General features: G+C 50.0%; 1 protein-coding gene across 1 annotated transcript in view; it reads right to left on the reverse strand.

Annotated features, from left to right (window-relative positions):
* NIPA1 (NIPA magnesium transporter 1) overlaps nucleotides 1-8,587 on the reverse strand; it is a 28,991-nt gene extending 20,404 nt beyond the window's left edge. Inside the window, exon 1 of the mRNA XM_058666515.1 lies at nucleotides 8,375-8,587. Coding sequence (XP_058522498.1) covers nucleotides 8,375-8,537 — 163 coding nt within the window. The 5' untranslated portion in view covers nucleotides 8,538-8,587. The remainder of the gene's footprint in view (nucleotides 1-8,374) is intronic.
* Between the last annotated feature and the right edge of the window lie 7,324 nt (nucleotides 8,588-15,911).

The raw sequence follows: 15,911 nt of genomic DNA on the forward strand, positions 1-15,911 counted from the left end.
ACAGACCACATTAGCAAAATGGGGGGGGAACCTGGGATCCCAGGTACCTAGGAATGAGGCAGAAACAGGCTTTTGTTCTCCCTCTACTAAGGGACTTGGTTCATTCCAAGCATTTCAGGCTTTCTGTTCCTGTTTCTCCACAGCAGCTTTGTTGAAACTCAGTAGGGTTTAGGTCAAGCTCACATTTGAAACCATTAAGCAAAATGGTTAAGCAAGTCAAGATTCTGTCCAGATACCTGGTCCACACCCCAACACCTATGCCAACTCTCACACCTAGATTGAAGAGAAGCCCCCTCACGTGTTCTCTGAGGGCTGCAGACCTGGAACAGACCCTTGTTCTGCCCCGAAGAAAGTGCACAGTTCCACCTGAGTGCCTACTTCCTCACTAAGCCGGCTGCCCCAGATTCCCTCCCTTCGCTGCACCCAGGAGCTGCTGGGAAATGATGATCTACCTGGGCTCCAGCCCCTGACACAGATCTTTGTGGTTGTTGTTACACCTGAAAACCACAAGGCTTCTTCATCTTTTCACCATCTAATGTCACTGTCCCTGAGGATCCTAATGGTACTGAGCCAGCACCTGCAAGAGGCACCTGTTCAAGTATCGACCCACGCACCTCCCTTCCCCAGCTGGTGCCTATCCTCCTCGTCTACTGGCATCAGCCAGAACAACGAGCCACAAGAGCAAAGAACGTTGAAGATTTTCTGCTTATTTTTACCACATCCATACCTCTTCCCCCCACTCCCAGGTATGGGCTGCAGAGGTAATAGTGGCTAAGTTCTAGGAGTTTTCACCTCACCTTAAAAACATTTAAGTTTTTAAACAGCAGTACAGAGCTGTTTATTATGACAACTATACACAAAGAAGTGTCTGTGCAATAGAAAAAGAAAACAAAGACTTGTCATGATGATACTATCAACTGGCATTGAAGCCAACCAAATTGGAACTTGCGGCTGCTAAGACCATCTAGTTATCAGAGTATACCCAAAATGTTCTTCAATACAGCTTTCCAGCATACAAATACAAAAAGCCATATAATCGCTTTGCTTTCTGTTCCCCCTCAACATGTGCTCCTAGCAGCAACAATAGAAGTTGCTGCTAACAGCAAAGCAAGAGACGGCCACCACGTCCTTTGTAAATGGATGTTTTGACTGTAGAATATGTGAAAGGAGGCCACGTGGTCTGTCCAGAGTTCTTTAAAGAGGACTGAGTCACAGGAAGCAACGAGAACTGTCATCCACTGCCGATGGAAGTGTAAAACTAGTGGCTAAATGTCAGCACTTTGTAAGCATCTCATTATACACCCACCCAGGACCCAGCACAGCTCCTCCAAGACATCTACCTAATAGAAATGATTAGTCCAGATGGAAAAATAAAGATTTTCAAAAAGTGTTTGAAAATTCATAGACATTTTATGAAAACAAAACAAGCATAGACTTTAATAAATTTTTTCGTGCCCAAAGCAAAGTTGGACTAACTTGGGCTGTATAGGACCTGGTTTGAGTCACTCAAAAGGATAAGACATCAATTCAAAAAGAGCCCTTACTTGAGGCACAGGAACTCTGTTAACATGGAAGCAAGAATAAACACTAAACAGAGGGTGAAAAAATGGTGAAATCACTGAAGTTTTATGTAAAATAGAAGACAACAATGTCGCCAAGAAATGAGCAGTTTGCAAGTGGCTAATTTGTTCTGAGAGGTTCCTGAAAACGAAGCCCTCAGGGGCAGAACATCCACACATTTGCAGAGGAAAAAAAATTAGCCTAGAGCCTAACTGAAGAGCAGAAACAACAGCCAACACCAGCGACATCTCCATTGGTTCAGCTTACACAATTCTAACTGAAAAATTTAAGTGGAGAAAACTTTCCACTTCATGGATGCCAAAACTGCTGTGCCCAGACTGGCTGCAGACCAGAACAGAGCTTTCCATGGAAATGTTCAGCAAGTGAAGTTAAGATCCTGCAGCATTTCACTGAAAATTCCTAACAGGAGATGCAATGCAATTTACCAGTGTGACCCAGAAGACCAAAGGGCAAGAGCTCCCATGGAGGGGAATGGTGAAGGGTTCCAATGGTGAAGCTGAGGCAAAAGTGGATCTGTCAACAGCAAAGCTCACTTGTGTGTTGACTTTCTTGGGGGCTAAAGAATGACAGCAGCTGCTGCTGAGGACAATGGTTTGAGAAAGTTTATCACAGCTTTGGCAGAACAATGCCTTGTTGAGCTTCAGTAGAGTTCTTCACCATCACAGCATTCCGGCTCATTCCTCTCATCAAAGGTACTTTTGTGACAGTTTCCATGGGAAATCATTAAGCATCCACCTTCAGAGTCCTGGTTTGGCTTATTTTGACTTCTTTTTGTTTTCTAATTTAGAAAAGAACAAGGAGGAGGAAGAGGTGATGCAATGGCTCAATGGCTAATCATCACCTTACAATCGCCAGGATCTCATATGGACACCAGATCGCGCCCTGGTTGCTCCACTTCCCATCCAACTCCCTGCATCAATTCATGACCTGTGAAAGTGATGGAAGATGCCCCAAAGCCTTGGGACCCTGAACCAGCATGGGAGAACTGGAAGAAGCTCCTGGCTCCTGGCTTAGATTGGCTTAGCTGCAACCATTGCAGCCATTTGGGGAATGAACCAGTGGATGGAAGATCTTTCTGCCTCTCCTTCTTTCCATAAATCTGATGCGCCTTTCCCAGAAAAGCAATCTTTAAAAAAACAAAGACTAAAAACTTAGGGGCCAGCTTTGTGGTGTTGCAGGCTAACTCGCTAACCTGCAGTGCCAGCATCTCATGGAAGCACAGGTTTGAGTCCTGGCGGCTCCATTTCCGATCCAGCTTTTTGCTGTGGAAGATAGGCCAAGTATCTGTGCCCCTATACTCACATGAAAGACCCAGATGAAGTTCCTGGATCCTGGCTTAAGTTTGGCTCAGCCCTGGCCATTGTGGCCATTAGGGGACTGAACCAGCAAATGAAAGACCTCTCTACACTGCCCACCTCTGTCTCTCCTCCTCTACTGTAACTCTGCTTTCCCGCCAAATAATTCAAACTAACAACAAAACAACAGGATCAGTGCTGTGGCACAACAGATTAAGCTGTCACCTGCAGTGTCAACATGCCCTACGCGCTCCGGTTCAGCTCTCAGCTGTCCTCTTCCAGTACAGCTCCCTGACTGCGGCCTGAGAAAAGCAGAAGATGCACCAAGTCCTTGGAACCTTGCACCCATGTGGCAGACCTGGAGGAAGCTCCTGGCTTCAGTCTGGCACAGTCTTGGTTATTATGGCCGTTTTGGGAGCGAACCAGCACAGCAGATGGAAGATCTCTCCGTCTCTCCTTTCTGTAACTCAGCCTTTCAACAACAACAACAAAAAGTCTTAAAAAAAAAAGAAGAAAGAAAAGAAAAAGAAGAGTCAGGCACCTCTTTGAAGGGTAGAATGAAGGCAGGCATGAGCGAAGTTTCTAGGTTTGCAGTGCTGATCCTTTTCTTTGCTGTGTTGTTAGTTGCACAAGCATGTTTTGTCAAAAAAAATTTTTTAAAAACCCGCATTTTATAAACAGAAGTGAAAAGACAGTTACCACATTTTGGCAAAATACATGTAACATACAAAGTGTAGTTTTAAAGATTTGCTTTAAAGATTTATCTATTTATTTACCAGACAGGCAGAATGATGGGGAAGTGGAAAGAGAAGTAAAAGACTGAGAGGAAGAGGTTCCTCAGTTCACTGGTTCACTCCCCGAACAGTAACAACAGCCAGGGCTAGGCCAGCCTGAAGCAAGGCGCCCACAAGGGTGGCACGGGTCTGAGCACATGGGGTACCACCTGCTGCTTTCCCAGGCACATCAGCAGCGAACTGGGCTGGAGGCAGAGCAGCCAGGGCTTCAACACAGGATGGTGGCATATAGTTGAGGTGGTGGCTTAACCCGCTGTTCAACACAAGTGTACGGTTCAGCGGCAGTGCGTGCATTGACACAGCTGTGCAGCCATCGTTATCATCCAGTTCCGTCTCTATCACCGTCCCAGGCTGAAATTCTGCACGCTTTCAACACTATCTCTCTTTCCTGCTCCTCCCAGCCCCGGGCAGCCACCAATATAGCTTTGTGTCTCCGTGAATTTGGCCTCTCTATATCTTCACTCTGATATAAGTGAAATGAAGCAGCTGTCATTTTGTGATGGTTTTATTTCACCTACAGGGTCACCTTTGTTGTGCCAAAAGCCAGGATTTCCTCTTTAAGGATCACTAATACTCCATCCCATGATGAATGACATTCTGCTCATCCTTCAGTTGACGGATGTGTGGGTCGCTGCCAACTTTTGGCCAGTACGGTGTTGCTCTGTACATGGCTGCCACACATCTCTTTCAGTTCCCTGCCCCTGCTTCCTTTGGGTAATCCCAGGAGGGAAACTGTGTATCAGATGGCAAGTCTACATTTAGTTTTAGAGGACTAGCCACACTGTTTTACAAAGCAATTGCACTGTTTGACACCTCCATCAGCAACGCACAAGGGTTCCAATTTCCCCCACATTCCAGTTTTGCACATTTTTGATAACAGCGATTCTAGCCAATGCGGAATGGCATGTCATCAGAGCTTTGAAGAAAAAAGATTTTTTTTTAATCTGCTGTTCCTTCTGGTTGAGGGAATCCTAGAGTATGTTTACTTCTCAAGTACCTGCAGTGAATTCTTGAGTAGATACACCTGTTACCTATTTATTTAAAGGGAAGAGACATACACACAGAGAAACAGAGCTCATCTTCTCTCTGCTGCCTCACTCCCCAGATGGACACAATAGCCAAATCAGGGCCAGGCTGATGCCAGAAAACAGGAACTCTATCCTGGTCCTCCATATGGTGATAGGGGCCCAGTCACCTGCAGCATCATGGCTGCCTTCCTGGGGACATAAGCAGGGAGCTGGATAGGAAGTGGAGCAGTTGGGACTGGAAGTAGCACTGGGACAGGGATGCTAGTGTCACATTCAGCAGCTTGACTCAATAGTGCCATCATGCTGGCCAACCACACCACTTTCTTTTTTGAAAGATTTATTTATGGACCCAGTGTAGTAGCCTAGTGGCTAAAGTCCTTGCCTCACATGTGCCAGGATCCCATATGGACACCAATTCTAATCTCTGCTGCCCTGCTTCCCATCCAGCTCCCTGCTTGTGGCCTGGGAAAACAGTCGAAGACGGTCCAAATCCTTGGGACCCTGCACCCGCATGGGAGACCTGGAAGCAGCTCCGGGCTCACGGCTTCAGATTGGCTCAGCTCTGGCTGTTGCGGCTACTTGGGGAGTGAATCAGCGGATGGAAGATCTTCCTCTTGCTCCTTCTCCTCTCTGCATATCTGACTTTTCAAAAAAAAATAAATAAAGGCAGATGAGATTTATGAAGAGGCAGAGAGAGAGGATCCTGCATCTATTAGTTCCTTCCCCAGATGGCTGCAATGGCTGGTGCTGAGTTGAACTGAAGCCAGGAGCTTCTCCTGGGTCTCCCAGGTGGGTGGGTGCAGGATCCCACGGCTTTGGGCCATCCCCTACTGCTTCCCCAGGCCATAACCAGAGAACTGGATAGGAAGCGGAGCAACTGATATACGAACCTGTGCCCCTATGGGATGTTGGTGCTTGCAGGTGGTGGGTAAGCCTATTGAGCCATCACACCAACCCATGCCCCAAGCCTATTTCCAGGAAGTCTGGTCCAAAGCTGGCACACTGTTCTTGGCCAGACCTCCTGTAAGGCTGGCTCCCACCTATGTCAGTCTGCTCTGCACTATTACAAGGCTTGGGAATACTGATGAGACTGGCTGTCCACAAATGCCTCACTGGTTTACCTTCCTTAAACCCTGCCTCAACAGAGCTCAGACAGTAGATCTGGGCTCTACACCTGCCAATTATATCAACTTCAGATTGAAGATATTAAAAAACAGTACTGAAAGTATAAGAACTCTTATTTTACCATAACCCCCTAAACGATACAATATAACAGCTACTTACATAGCATTCATTTGGAGTCAAAAGTCATCTAGAGGTGATTTATGCTATAAAGAAGGATGGTTGTGGATTCTATGCAAGCACATAAGGCACCCAACAGGTGCATGTCCTGGAACCCATCCCCCACAGACATCTAAGGCGGACTGCACCATGAATGGCCTGGACCCGCCTGGCTCCTGGCCAGTTCCTACTCATGTGTCCCTGGCAGGCAGAGCGAGGAGGCCAGGCCAGGCAGTGCCAGCCTGGGACTGTGCTGTACAGGCCAGGCCCTGGATGGCCAAGGGCTTGTGTTCACGGCCTCACTGGGAAGGTGCTTTAAAAGGAAGAGAAAAGGCGACCACAGACTTCACAGTGTGTGTGTGGTGGGGGGGAACGTCACCAGAGCGTTGCTGCCTTCCCCACCCCCTCTCTCCTCCCACCCCGGCCAGGAGTTCACTGTGGAAACTAGCAGCAAGACAGGGCGTTCACAGCCCGGGAACCTGCCGGCTCAGGTGTCCCTGCACAAGAGAACTGGACTCTCCTCCAGCTTTTGTCTCCCTCCCTTTTCTTCCCCCCACCATGTCAGTCACACACAGGGCTAACTCTGCCACTTCCCAGCACCTGTGGAAAAGGGTTTTATGGAGTAGGTTCCAAAGCTGCTGCGTCCCCAGCTCCTGCAACAACACCTTCACGTTCACGCAGCCAATCAGAAGTAGACTGCCATGAGTAACCCCTGGAGACTGAATCAGCAGCGGTGGGCGGGAACTGGCAAGCAGGAAATGAATGAGCATTTTCACTTTTATTAACTTAAAGATGTACATAGCAGCGCCCCTCCTGTGTTTCAGTATCACCGTCCTCTCTCATGCGCTTGGTTGGAACACACAGGCTGCACGGCAGTCACACGCTGAGGTTCAGTTGAACTAAAACCGGTACACACACATCTCCTTAGCATTGTTGGGACTTAGACTTGTGAGCCTGATCTCTGGGCTCCTGGCGCATTTCACAACCTTGATCAAAGGAACGGTCCATCGGGTATTTCTGCGAATGTTCCTCAGTTCAGTTTGAGTGAGTTTTCTCCAGTGAGGTTACCCTGGCGTTGTAGGGCTTGGGGGGACGACTACAGAGGTCACGCTGTCCTACTAAGGACCCATGCATTTACTTCTGAGCAACAGCAAACCCTTCTCGCCCCTCTGCTGCTCATGGATAGGACAGGCACGGCTGTGTGCTTGTGGCTTAGGGGCGGGCACCTCTGTACCCCTGCGACAACACACATCGCTTGATTCAGACTTTGTGTGAACACAGCAATGCCTCTGCTTCAAGACACATCACTCTTTCCCTTGAGATGGTGGCATCCTGGGCTAGCGCTGGGCACTCAAAATTACACCTGCTTGCTGCATTCTAGTCCAGGGGCTTCCTTCCTCTCAGACCAGACAACGTGTCCATCAAGTCCTTCCAGAGGGTTCTGAGTGCTGTTCTCCCACTTGTGTGGTCCCTGGGGCAGGGATGCTGGGTTTCCATTTCCAGACTAGTTTTGTTCTGCAGCCGGGCAAGCTGTCCAGGCCCCTCAGATCCGACAGCAGCAGAGAAGGCTCCAGCTTGGCACTGCACCCAAGGATTGGTGTTGGGTGGCCTAGCCACTCAAGAAACACTTGGAGGTCCCAATGAGAGTTGTGTTCTTTAATGTACTTTGCGTTTCCTGCACATATTCGGGTGGTGCTAGTGTAAGCTAGAGGTATCTCAGTCAAGGGCTCCCAATGCAGAAGCCCCAGGAAAGCAGAGACCTCCACCTCTGCTCCAAGCCCGTCCTGCGTCCTGCCTGCGGACCCAGTGCACACTGTGCTCACGGCTGCACCTGCCAGGCTACTGCAGGGACCTCGAAATTAGCAGGTCGGTTTTCCCCCTGGCGTAGCCCAGGGCCACGGGCCGGGTTAAAAGCACTAAGTGCAGATCCCCGACCACTTGGAGAACACTGAAAACAGCAAGGTCCCGCAGATGCGGGAGGGCACGGGGCCCCTACCAAGCCTGGGCTCCAATCCAAGCATTGGTAGGCGCACCTTCAACGTTATAGGCAGGGACTAGAGGGCCTGGGAACCAGGGGGAGAAGTCGGCTGCAAGCACACTGACCAACCGAGCGAGGCCTCTGCAGCCACTGCGGGCGGCCTCCACGCTCCCCAACCCACGGCGCACTGAGATTCCGGGGCCCAGACGCCGCAGCCGCGGAGGACCCGGTCGCCACCACCGCGGGCCCGTCTCCCAGGCGTCACGGGCGTGTGCAAGGTCCCACCGATGCCATTCAGGTGGGTGCCAGGCCCGCTGCCATCCTCCACCCACAAGGTGCGCCCCGACCCGGTCTCGGGGTCGCGACTCGTGCGCCCCACCCCCTCGCAAAAGCTACCCGGAGCGCGGTCCGTCCTACCTCGCCGCTTGGCCCGCACGATGCCCTTCTTCTGCAGCACGAACGTGGACCCATTCACCAGGCTCGACACGACGGCCACGCCCAGGCCGAGCGACACGGCGGCGGGGATCGGGCTGCGCGCCCCCTCCCCGGCCGCCGCCGCTGCCGCCGCTGCAGTCCCCATTCCGCCCGCGCCCGCCCTCCGCGCCTGCGCCTGCGCGCCGCGCCCGCCGGGCCGGGGGAGGGGTGGGGAGCTGGGCCTGCGGGGGAGGGCTGGGCAGGGGTTTGGGGGTCCCGGGTGGGAGAACTAGGGCCCTGTGGATTGGGTCGTGTGGGGACTCCGGGGCTGGGCAGGTGGGTGCGGCGTGGGCAGAGAGGGGGTGCTGTAGGGGTGGGGGTAACCCAGGTCACCAGGGTCGGGGCTGTGCCAGGGGTAAAGCCAAGGTCAGGTGGGAGAGGGGACCAGAGCTGAAGGGAGCAGAGGGCCGAGGAGTGGAAGCCGGGGCTCCCCGCAGGACGCAGGGAGTGGCAGTGAGGAGGAGGACGTTTAGGTGAGGGCGGTGAGTGGGCGGGGAGGTAAGGCTCCAGATTTAGCAAATAAAGATCCCGGAGTCGTAGTTAAGTTCGGCGTCTCAAATAAACAACCAGTAATTGTGTAGTGGACATCCCGTGCGGGACTGGGACCGGAAAGCGCCGCGGGACGCAGCCCTGGCTGGGATCGCGGTACCACCCAAGCCGTCCGTCGGAGACGGACGGCAAGCCCCAAGTCGCGCCCAGGGAGCAGTGCTGAAGCTCAAATGCGAACCCTGAAGAGCCAGCTACTGGCACCCTGGGGCAGTGAGCTGGTCACCAGAGTCTAGATTCCTCGTAATGTTTACAAAACGGCATCAAAATCCCCAAAAGGTTAGAAACTGAGACATATAGCTGGGATTCAACCCTCACCTAATTGTTATCTTAGGTACTTTCCCACACGCGTAATGACTTTTACATGTTTCCAAATACAATACACAAAATTCCCATTTATCTTTATCAGTGTTGCTACATTAGTGTGATTATTTTTCTGGCAATGTAATTTTTTTTGTTTGTTTTGCGTAAACCTGGTTACCATCATTTGTGTAACCATACAGCTCTTTCGGTTGGTAGGTTCTACTACTTTCTTCTGGCTTTAGTGATGTCATAATGGACACATTCAAAAGTTTAAAAAACATTGAAGAGTATTTTTGCAGTTCTATACACAAACTATTTTGTGAAGCAATATGAAAATCATATGGTATTTCTGGATGAAAAAGTTTCTTCTGAATGAACTTACTGTTTTTTTTTCTTTAAAGATTTGTTTTATTTTTTCGTAAAGTCAGATTTACAGAGAGAAGGAAAGAAAGATTTTCCATCCGCTGGTGCACTCCACAAGTAGTCGTAATGGCTGGAGGTTGCCAATCTGAAGCAGAAGCCAAGAGCTTTTTCCGGGTCTCCCAAGCAGGTGCATGTCCCAAGGCTTTGGGCCTTCCTAGACTGCTTTTCCAGGCCACTAGCAGGGAGCTGGATGGGAAGCGGGTCGCCAGGATTAGAACCAACACCCATATGGGATCTCGGCACATACAAGGTGAGGACTTTGGCCGCTAGGCTATTGTGCACCAGGGCCTATCCATTGCAACATCTATAGGACATAATATTTGTCATCTTAACTATTTTCAAGCATACATTTTGAGGGGCACAGTGATATTCAAAACGACCCACAACTGTCATTGCTATCTAGTTGCCAAACTGCCACCCCCCACGACAAGATCTGTAGCCATTGATTGAGACTTTTCATTTCCCTCTCCCCCCAGTTGGCAGTGCAAACTACTTACTCTTGTGTGGGTTCACCTGTTCTCCATGTTACAGATGAGTCAGTCAGACAAGAATCGGTCTTGTGTAACTGACTTACTTGATCTGGCAAAATATTTCCAAGATTCCTCCATGCTATGCATGTCCCAGAACTCTGTTCCTTTCCAGGCTGAGTACTATTCCACCTTGTACATATGCCACGTTTTGTTTATCCAGTCCTGTGTTAATCGAAACTCGGATTGTTGACATCCTTTGGCTACTGTGAATAATGCCAGGAATACTGGCGAGAGAGTATCCATTTGAATCCTGATGTAAGTTCTTTGGTGTACATAAGTAGGAATAGAATTGCTGAGTCACATGATGATTCTATGGATAGCTTTTTTGAAGAAGTGCCAAACTTCCTCAGCAGCCGTGTCATGCTCCATCCCCACGAGCAATGGCAAAGTTCTGATTTCGACATGATTTAACCAACACCTACGCTTGTTATTTTCTGGTTGTCTTGGTTTTTTTAATAGCCGTGTTAGCCGGTATGAAGTGTCTTCTTATTCTTTGCAGATGTGTTTTTCAACATAAGTGATGTTTATTGAAATAAGCAATAACTTTTATTGCTAATCTCATAAGAAGCAAGCAAATGAAAGCTGCAGCAACAACATCATCAAAATTATTTACTAATACTGCCAGCATAATAAATCGACTGTGGTGCTTTTGGCTGAAGTATCTTGTCCATTAAGACAGTAAATTTAGGAAATGTCAAATTTCATCAACTCAAAACAATGATTATTACCATTAAGAAATCCACTCCAGATAATTTTCTATGTCAGTATGTAACAAAAGGATAAATAGGCATTGTTATTATTTTTTTTAATCAAATGGGAGGATACTTGTGTTATCTGAAAACATGAAACTGGGAGCAGGCCTGTGGAGTAGCAGGTGAAGGCGGTGCCTTGGTTGACTACGTCCCGAGTCAGCTTGCCTGGTTTGAGTCCCAGCTATTCTTTGCTTTCAATCCAGCTTTCTGCTATTGTTCCTGGGAGATACAAGAGGATAGTCAACCTGCTTGGGCATCTGCCACCTACATGGAGACATGTGTGGGGCTCCTGGCTCCAGACGTCAACCTGACTCAGCCTCAACTGTTGCAGCAATTTGCAGAGGAAACCAGAGGGTGGACAATATCTGCATGTGTGTGGTGTGTGTGTGTGGTGTGTGTGTGTGGTGTGTGTGTGTGTGTGTGGTGTGTGTGTGTGGTGTGTGTGTGTGGTGTGTGTGTGTGGTGTGTGTGTGGTGTGTCTGTGTGGTGTGTGTGTGGTGTGTGTGTGTGGTGTGTGTAGTGTGTGTGTGTGTGGTGTGTGGTGTGTGTGTGGTGTGTGTGTGTGGTGTGTGTGTGGTGTGTGTGGTGTGTGTGTGTGTGTGTGTGGTGTGTGCGTGTGTGGTGTGTGTGTGTGTGTGGTGTGTGTGGTGTGTGTGTGTGTGTGGTGTGTGTGTGTGGTGTGTGTGTCTGTGGTGTGTGTGTGTGGTGTGTGTGTGGTGTGTGTGTGGTGTGTGTGTGGTGTGTGTGGTGTGTGTGTGTGGTGTGTGCGTGTGGTGTGTGCGTGTGGTGTGTGTGTGGTGTGTGTGTGTGGTGTGTGTGTGGTGTGTGTGGTGTGTGTGTGTGTGTGTGTGGTGTGTGTGTGGTGTGTGCGTGTGGTGTGCGTGTGGTGTGTGTGTGTGTGTGTGGTGTGTGTGTGGTGTGTGTGTGTGGTGTGTGTGTGGTGTGTGTGTGTAGTGTGTGTGTGTGGTGTGTGTGTGTGGTGTGTGGTGTGTGTGTGTGGTGTGTGTGGTGTGTGTGTGTGGTGTGTGCGTGTGTGGTGTGTGTGTGTGTGTGGTGTGTGTGGTGTGTGTGTGTGTGTGGTGTGTGTGTGTGGTGTGTGTGTGTGGTGTGTGTGTGTGGTGTGTGTGTGGTGTGTGTGTGTGGTGTGTGTGTGTGGTGTGTGTGTGGTGTGTGTGTGTGGTGTGTGCGTGTGGTGTGTGCGTGTGGTGTGTGTGTGTGGTGTGTGTGTGGTGTGTGTGGTGTGTGTGTGTGGTGTGTGTGTGGTGTGTGTGTGTGGTGTGTGCATGTGGTGTGTGCGTGTGGTGTGTGTGGTGTGTGCGTGTGGTGTGTGCGTGTGTGGTGTGTGTGGTGTGTGCGTGTAGTGTGTGTGTAGTGTGTGTGTGGTGTGTGTGTGTGTGTGGTGTGTGTGGTGTGTGTGGTGTGTGTGTGTGTGGTGTGTGTGTGGTGTGTGTGGTGTGTGTGGTGTGTGTGTGGTGTGTGTGTGTGGTGTGTGTGTGTGGTGTGTGTGTGGTGTGTGTGGTGTGTGTGTGTGGTGTGTGTGTGGTGTGTGTGTGTGTGGTGTGTGCATGTGGTGTGTGCGTGTGGTGTGTGTGGTGTGTGCGTGTGGTGTGTGCGTGTGTGGTGTGTGTGGTGTGTGTGTGTAGTGTGTGTGTAGTGTGTGTGTGGTGTGTGTGTGTGTGTGTGGTGTGTGTGTGGTGTGTGTGGTGTGTGTGGTGTGTGTGTGTGTGGTGTGTGTGTGGTGTGTGTGGTGTGTGTGGTGTGTGTGTGGTGTGTGTGTGTGGTGTGTGTGTGGTGTGTGTGTGTGTGGTGTGTGTGTGGTGTGTGCGTGTGGTGTGTGTGTGTGGTGTGTGTGTGTGGTGTGTGTGTGGTGTGTGTGTGGTGTGTGCTGTGTGTGTGTGTGTGGTGTGTGTGTGTGTCTCCCTCTGGTTCTCCTGTTCTGTCCACCTTGCTTTCAAATATCTAACAATTCTATTTTCATTGGCTCTTTTTTTCTGTTTTCTTTTCCATTGGCTCTTACGCATAAATATTTAAGAAGGTTCACTACTACACAGACAACGCCCCTCCGTCTGCTGGTTCACTCCCCAAGTAGCCACAATGGCCAGAGCTGAGCCAATCTGAAGACAGATTACCCACGTGGGTACAGGGGCCATCCTCCACTGTTTTTCCAGGTCATAAACAAGGAGCTGGATGGGAAGTGGAGTAGCTGGGACACGAACTGGTACTCCTAAGGAGTGCCAGCGCTTGGAGGTAGAGGATTGGCCAACTGGCTAATTGAACCAACACGTTGGCCTTATTCTGATTCTTTAAAGACTGAGGTTTTTTTGTAATAAAAAGGGGTCTTGGACCCTTATACATGGTGACCAGGAATGGCTCAGGTCTTCAGACAAGTTCCATACCTCATAGCAGCAAGGCTGGGTAGCAGTTAAAGAGGTGCTCCCTGGGGCCCGGCAGCGTTGCCTAGCTGCTAAAGTCCTCGCCTTGAAAGCCCCGGGATCCCATATGGGCACCGGTTCTAAGCCCGGCAGCTCCACTTCCCATCCAGCTCCCTGCTTGTGGCCTGGGAAAGCAGTCGAGGACGGCCCAATGCATTGGGACCCTGCACCCGTGTGGGAGACCCGGAAGAGGTTCCAGGTTCCCGGCTTCGGATTGGCGCGCATCGGCCCGTTGCGGCTCACTTGAGGAGTGAATCATCGGACGGAAGATTTTGCTCTCTGTCTCTCCTCCTCTTTGTATATCTAGCTGTAATAAAATGAATAAATCTTTAAAAAAAAAAAAAAAAGAGGTGCTCCCTGGACCCCTAACAAAAACCGGGGAGAGGAAAGTGGACATTGTTTATGCTGAGCCAACACTGGCTATGAATAAGAGGGCAGGGTTACACAGAGTGGGGGAAGTTTGGGGGTAGGAAGCCAGTCTGTAAGAAGAAACGTGCTTTGCTTGTGACTACTTGGGGTTCCTGGTCTGGAAAGACCATACATATGCAGGACTCAACACCAGGACACTCCAAGGACAGACCGGGTCACTGCAGTGACTGCGTGTTCATCCTTGGCTCTGTCTCCCTTCTCTCACCTGTCCTAGTGTCCCTGGAGGGCCTTCCTCCTCCTCCCCCAGTGGCGGTCTGTCTCCAGCGCCTGATTCTCTCCCTGTGCTTGCGCAGGCACGGCAAGTTGCCCATTCTCCTCTCGGTGGGCATTGAGGCGTTTGCCATAGGTACTATGATGAATAAAACAGGCTGCAAAGGCTATTACAGGCAGACACACTCATTTCTCTCACACACATGCCTGGGAGTGGAATTTCTGAGAGTAGTTGTATGTTTAGCTTTAGAGAAACTACCAAATGGCTTCCCAATGTGACCTTACCCCTTTATATTCCACCAGCACTGTCTGGAAGTTGGTAGATCCAAATCTTCACCAATACTTCTTTTTATAAAGGTATTCTTTCTTTACTTAATATTTTTCTTTGTTAAAATTTCCTTGGGGACAACCCCATCTAGACTGCTGGACTCAAAACTTCAACCATGCGTGTGGAAAAGCATCACAGGATTTGTGGTCTGACTGGAGTACATGCGTCAGAACTGGGCCTCCTCGCTTGTGGAAGCCTGTGCGCTGGACGGCATGCCCAGGAGCACATGGGGGACATGACAGATCACTGAGGACTTCTAGTATCATAGCAGAAGATGGTGGGCAGAGCAAACTGGGCACACGTCCTGGCCAAGCATTCACAGCCAAGTGTCAGAGAGAGGAAGACTCAGGTGGACTATGTCAGCCAACGGACCTTGGAGGGATTTCCTCTTCCTGAAATCAACAGCATGTCGCAACTCTCGAAGGCATTATGCCTTGTCCTCAGAGCATGCTCCACACTGGGGACCCTAGGATGACATCGTGTGACAACTGCCCATCCCTGGGTACTGTGTGACTAGGTTGCTGGAAGTAGCCCACTCCCCTTCTCTCCCCCTGCCCCAGATACAGGAAGGAAAAAAGATGGAAGCCATTATCTCATCCACCTTTCCCATGCTAATCAGTGGTCAGCATGGACATATATCCTTCTCAACTGTGTAAAGATCATAAACAAATAAAAACAATTTTATTAGATAAATGTAAAAAAAAAAAAGACCCACTACCTTTCAGAGGCCACGTGCCCTGTAACCTCAAGCAGAGGATGGTGAGGTTGTTTCCTGGTGTCTCCTGCTCAGGGCCCGCTCCTAGGCAGACAGCCCTGCCTGGCCAGACAGCACTGCCTACTGCCTGGCTTGGCAGGACTGGCCACGCCTCTCCTCTAACAGGAAGCACGAAGTCCACAGATCTTTGCTAGGTTTGCACGTTTATTTATTAGACATGTTTCTCCCCAGCTCTACCGGAGAGGTCCCAGGAAGGCAGCTGCGAAGAAGAGAATCTCTTTGTGAAGAAGGCATCCTTCAGGTGCTGTGACTGAGTCAGCCTTTTTGGCTGGGTGGCGGTGTGCACCAGCTTGGCCCAGTTTGTCCTCCAGGCCTGTGATGGCCTTGAGCAGCCGCTGTCCAGCACCTGAAGGGCTCTCAGACAGCTTGCAGCTCTGGGCCAGGTCAGCCCTCCTGGCATACGGAGACCAGCAGTGGGAGGCAGAGCAGCTCTGACCTTGACAAGACCAAGCCCACGAGGTGCCAGCTGAGCTGAATGTTGGCACCAACTCTCTCACTCACTAACCAGAGGCAGCCAACTGACGTGCAGTAACGAGTAGCATGCTTCAGAACTGAAAAAGGCTTTGAGATGATGTAGCCTAAGTCAGTATGCACTTTTTATTTAAGCCTAGGAGACTGGCTTTAGTTAAGTGCTGTGGGAGTCTTTGGGATGAGCTTCATTTAATATTTTAGGAACAGGAAGGAACTAAACCCATTCAATTGTTATTTGAGGGGGAATATTTTGGTAGGGAATCTATCAACACCCCCAAAAT

The sequence above is a fragment of the Ochotona princeps genome, chromosome 6 (genome assembly GCF_030435755.1).
Source record: "Ochotona princeps isolate mOchPri1 chromosome 6, mOchPri1.hap1, whole genome shotgun sequence".
Classification (NCBI taxonomy): Eukaryota; Metazoa; Chordata; class Mammalia; order Lagomorpha; family Ochotonidae; genus Ochotona; species Ochotona princeps.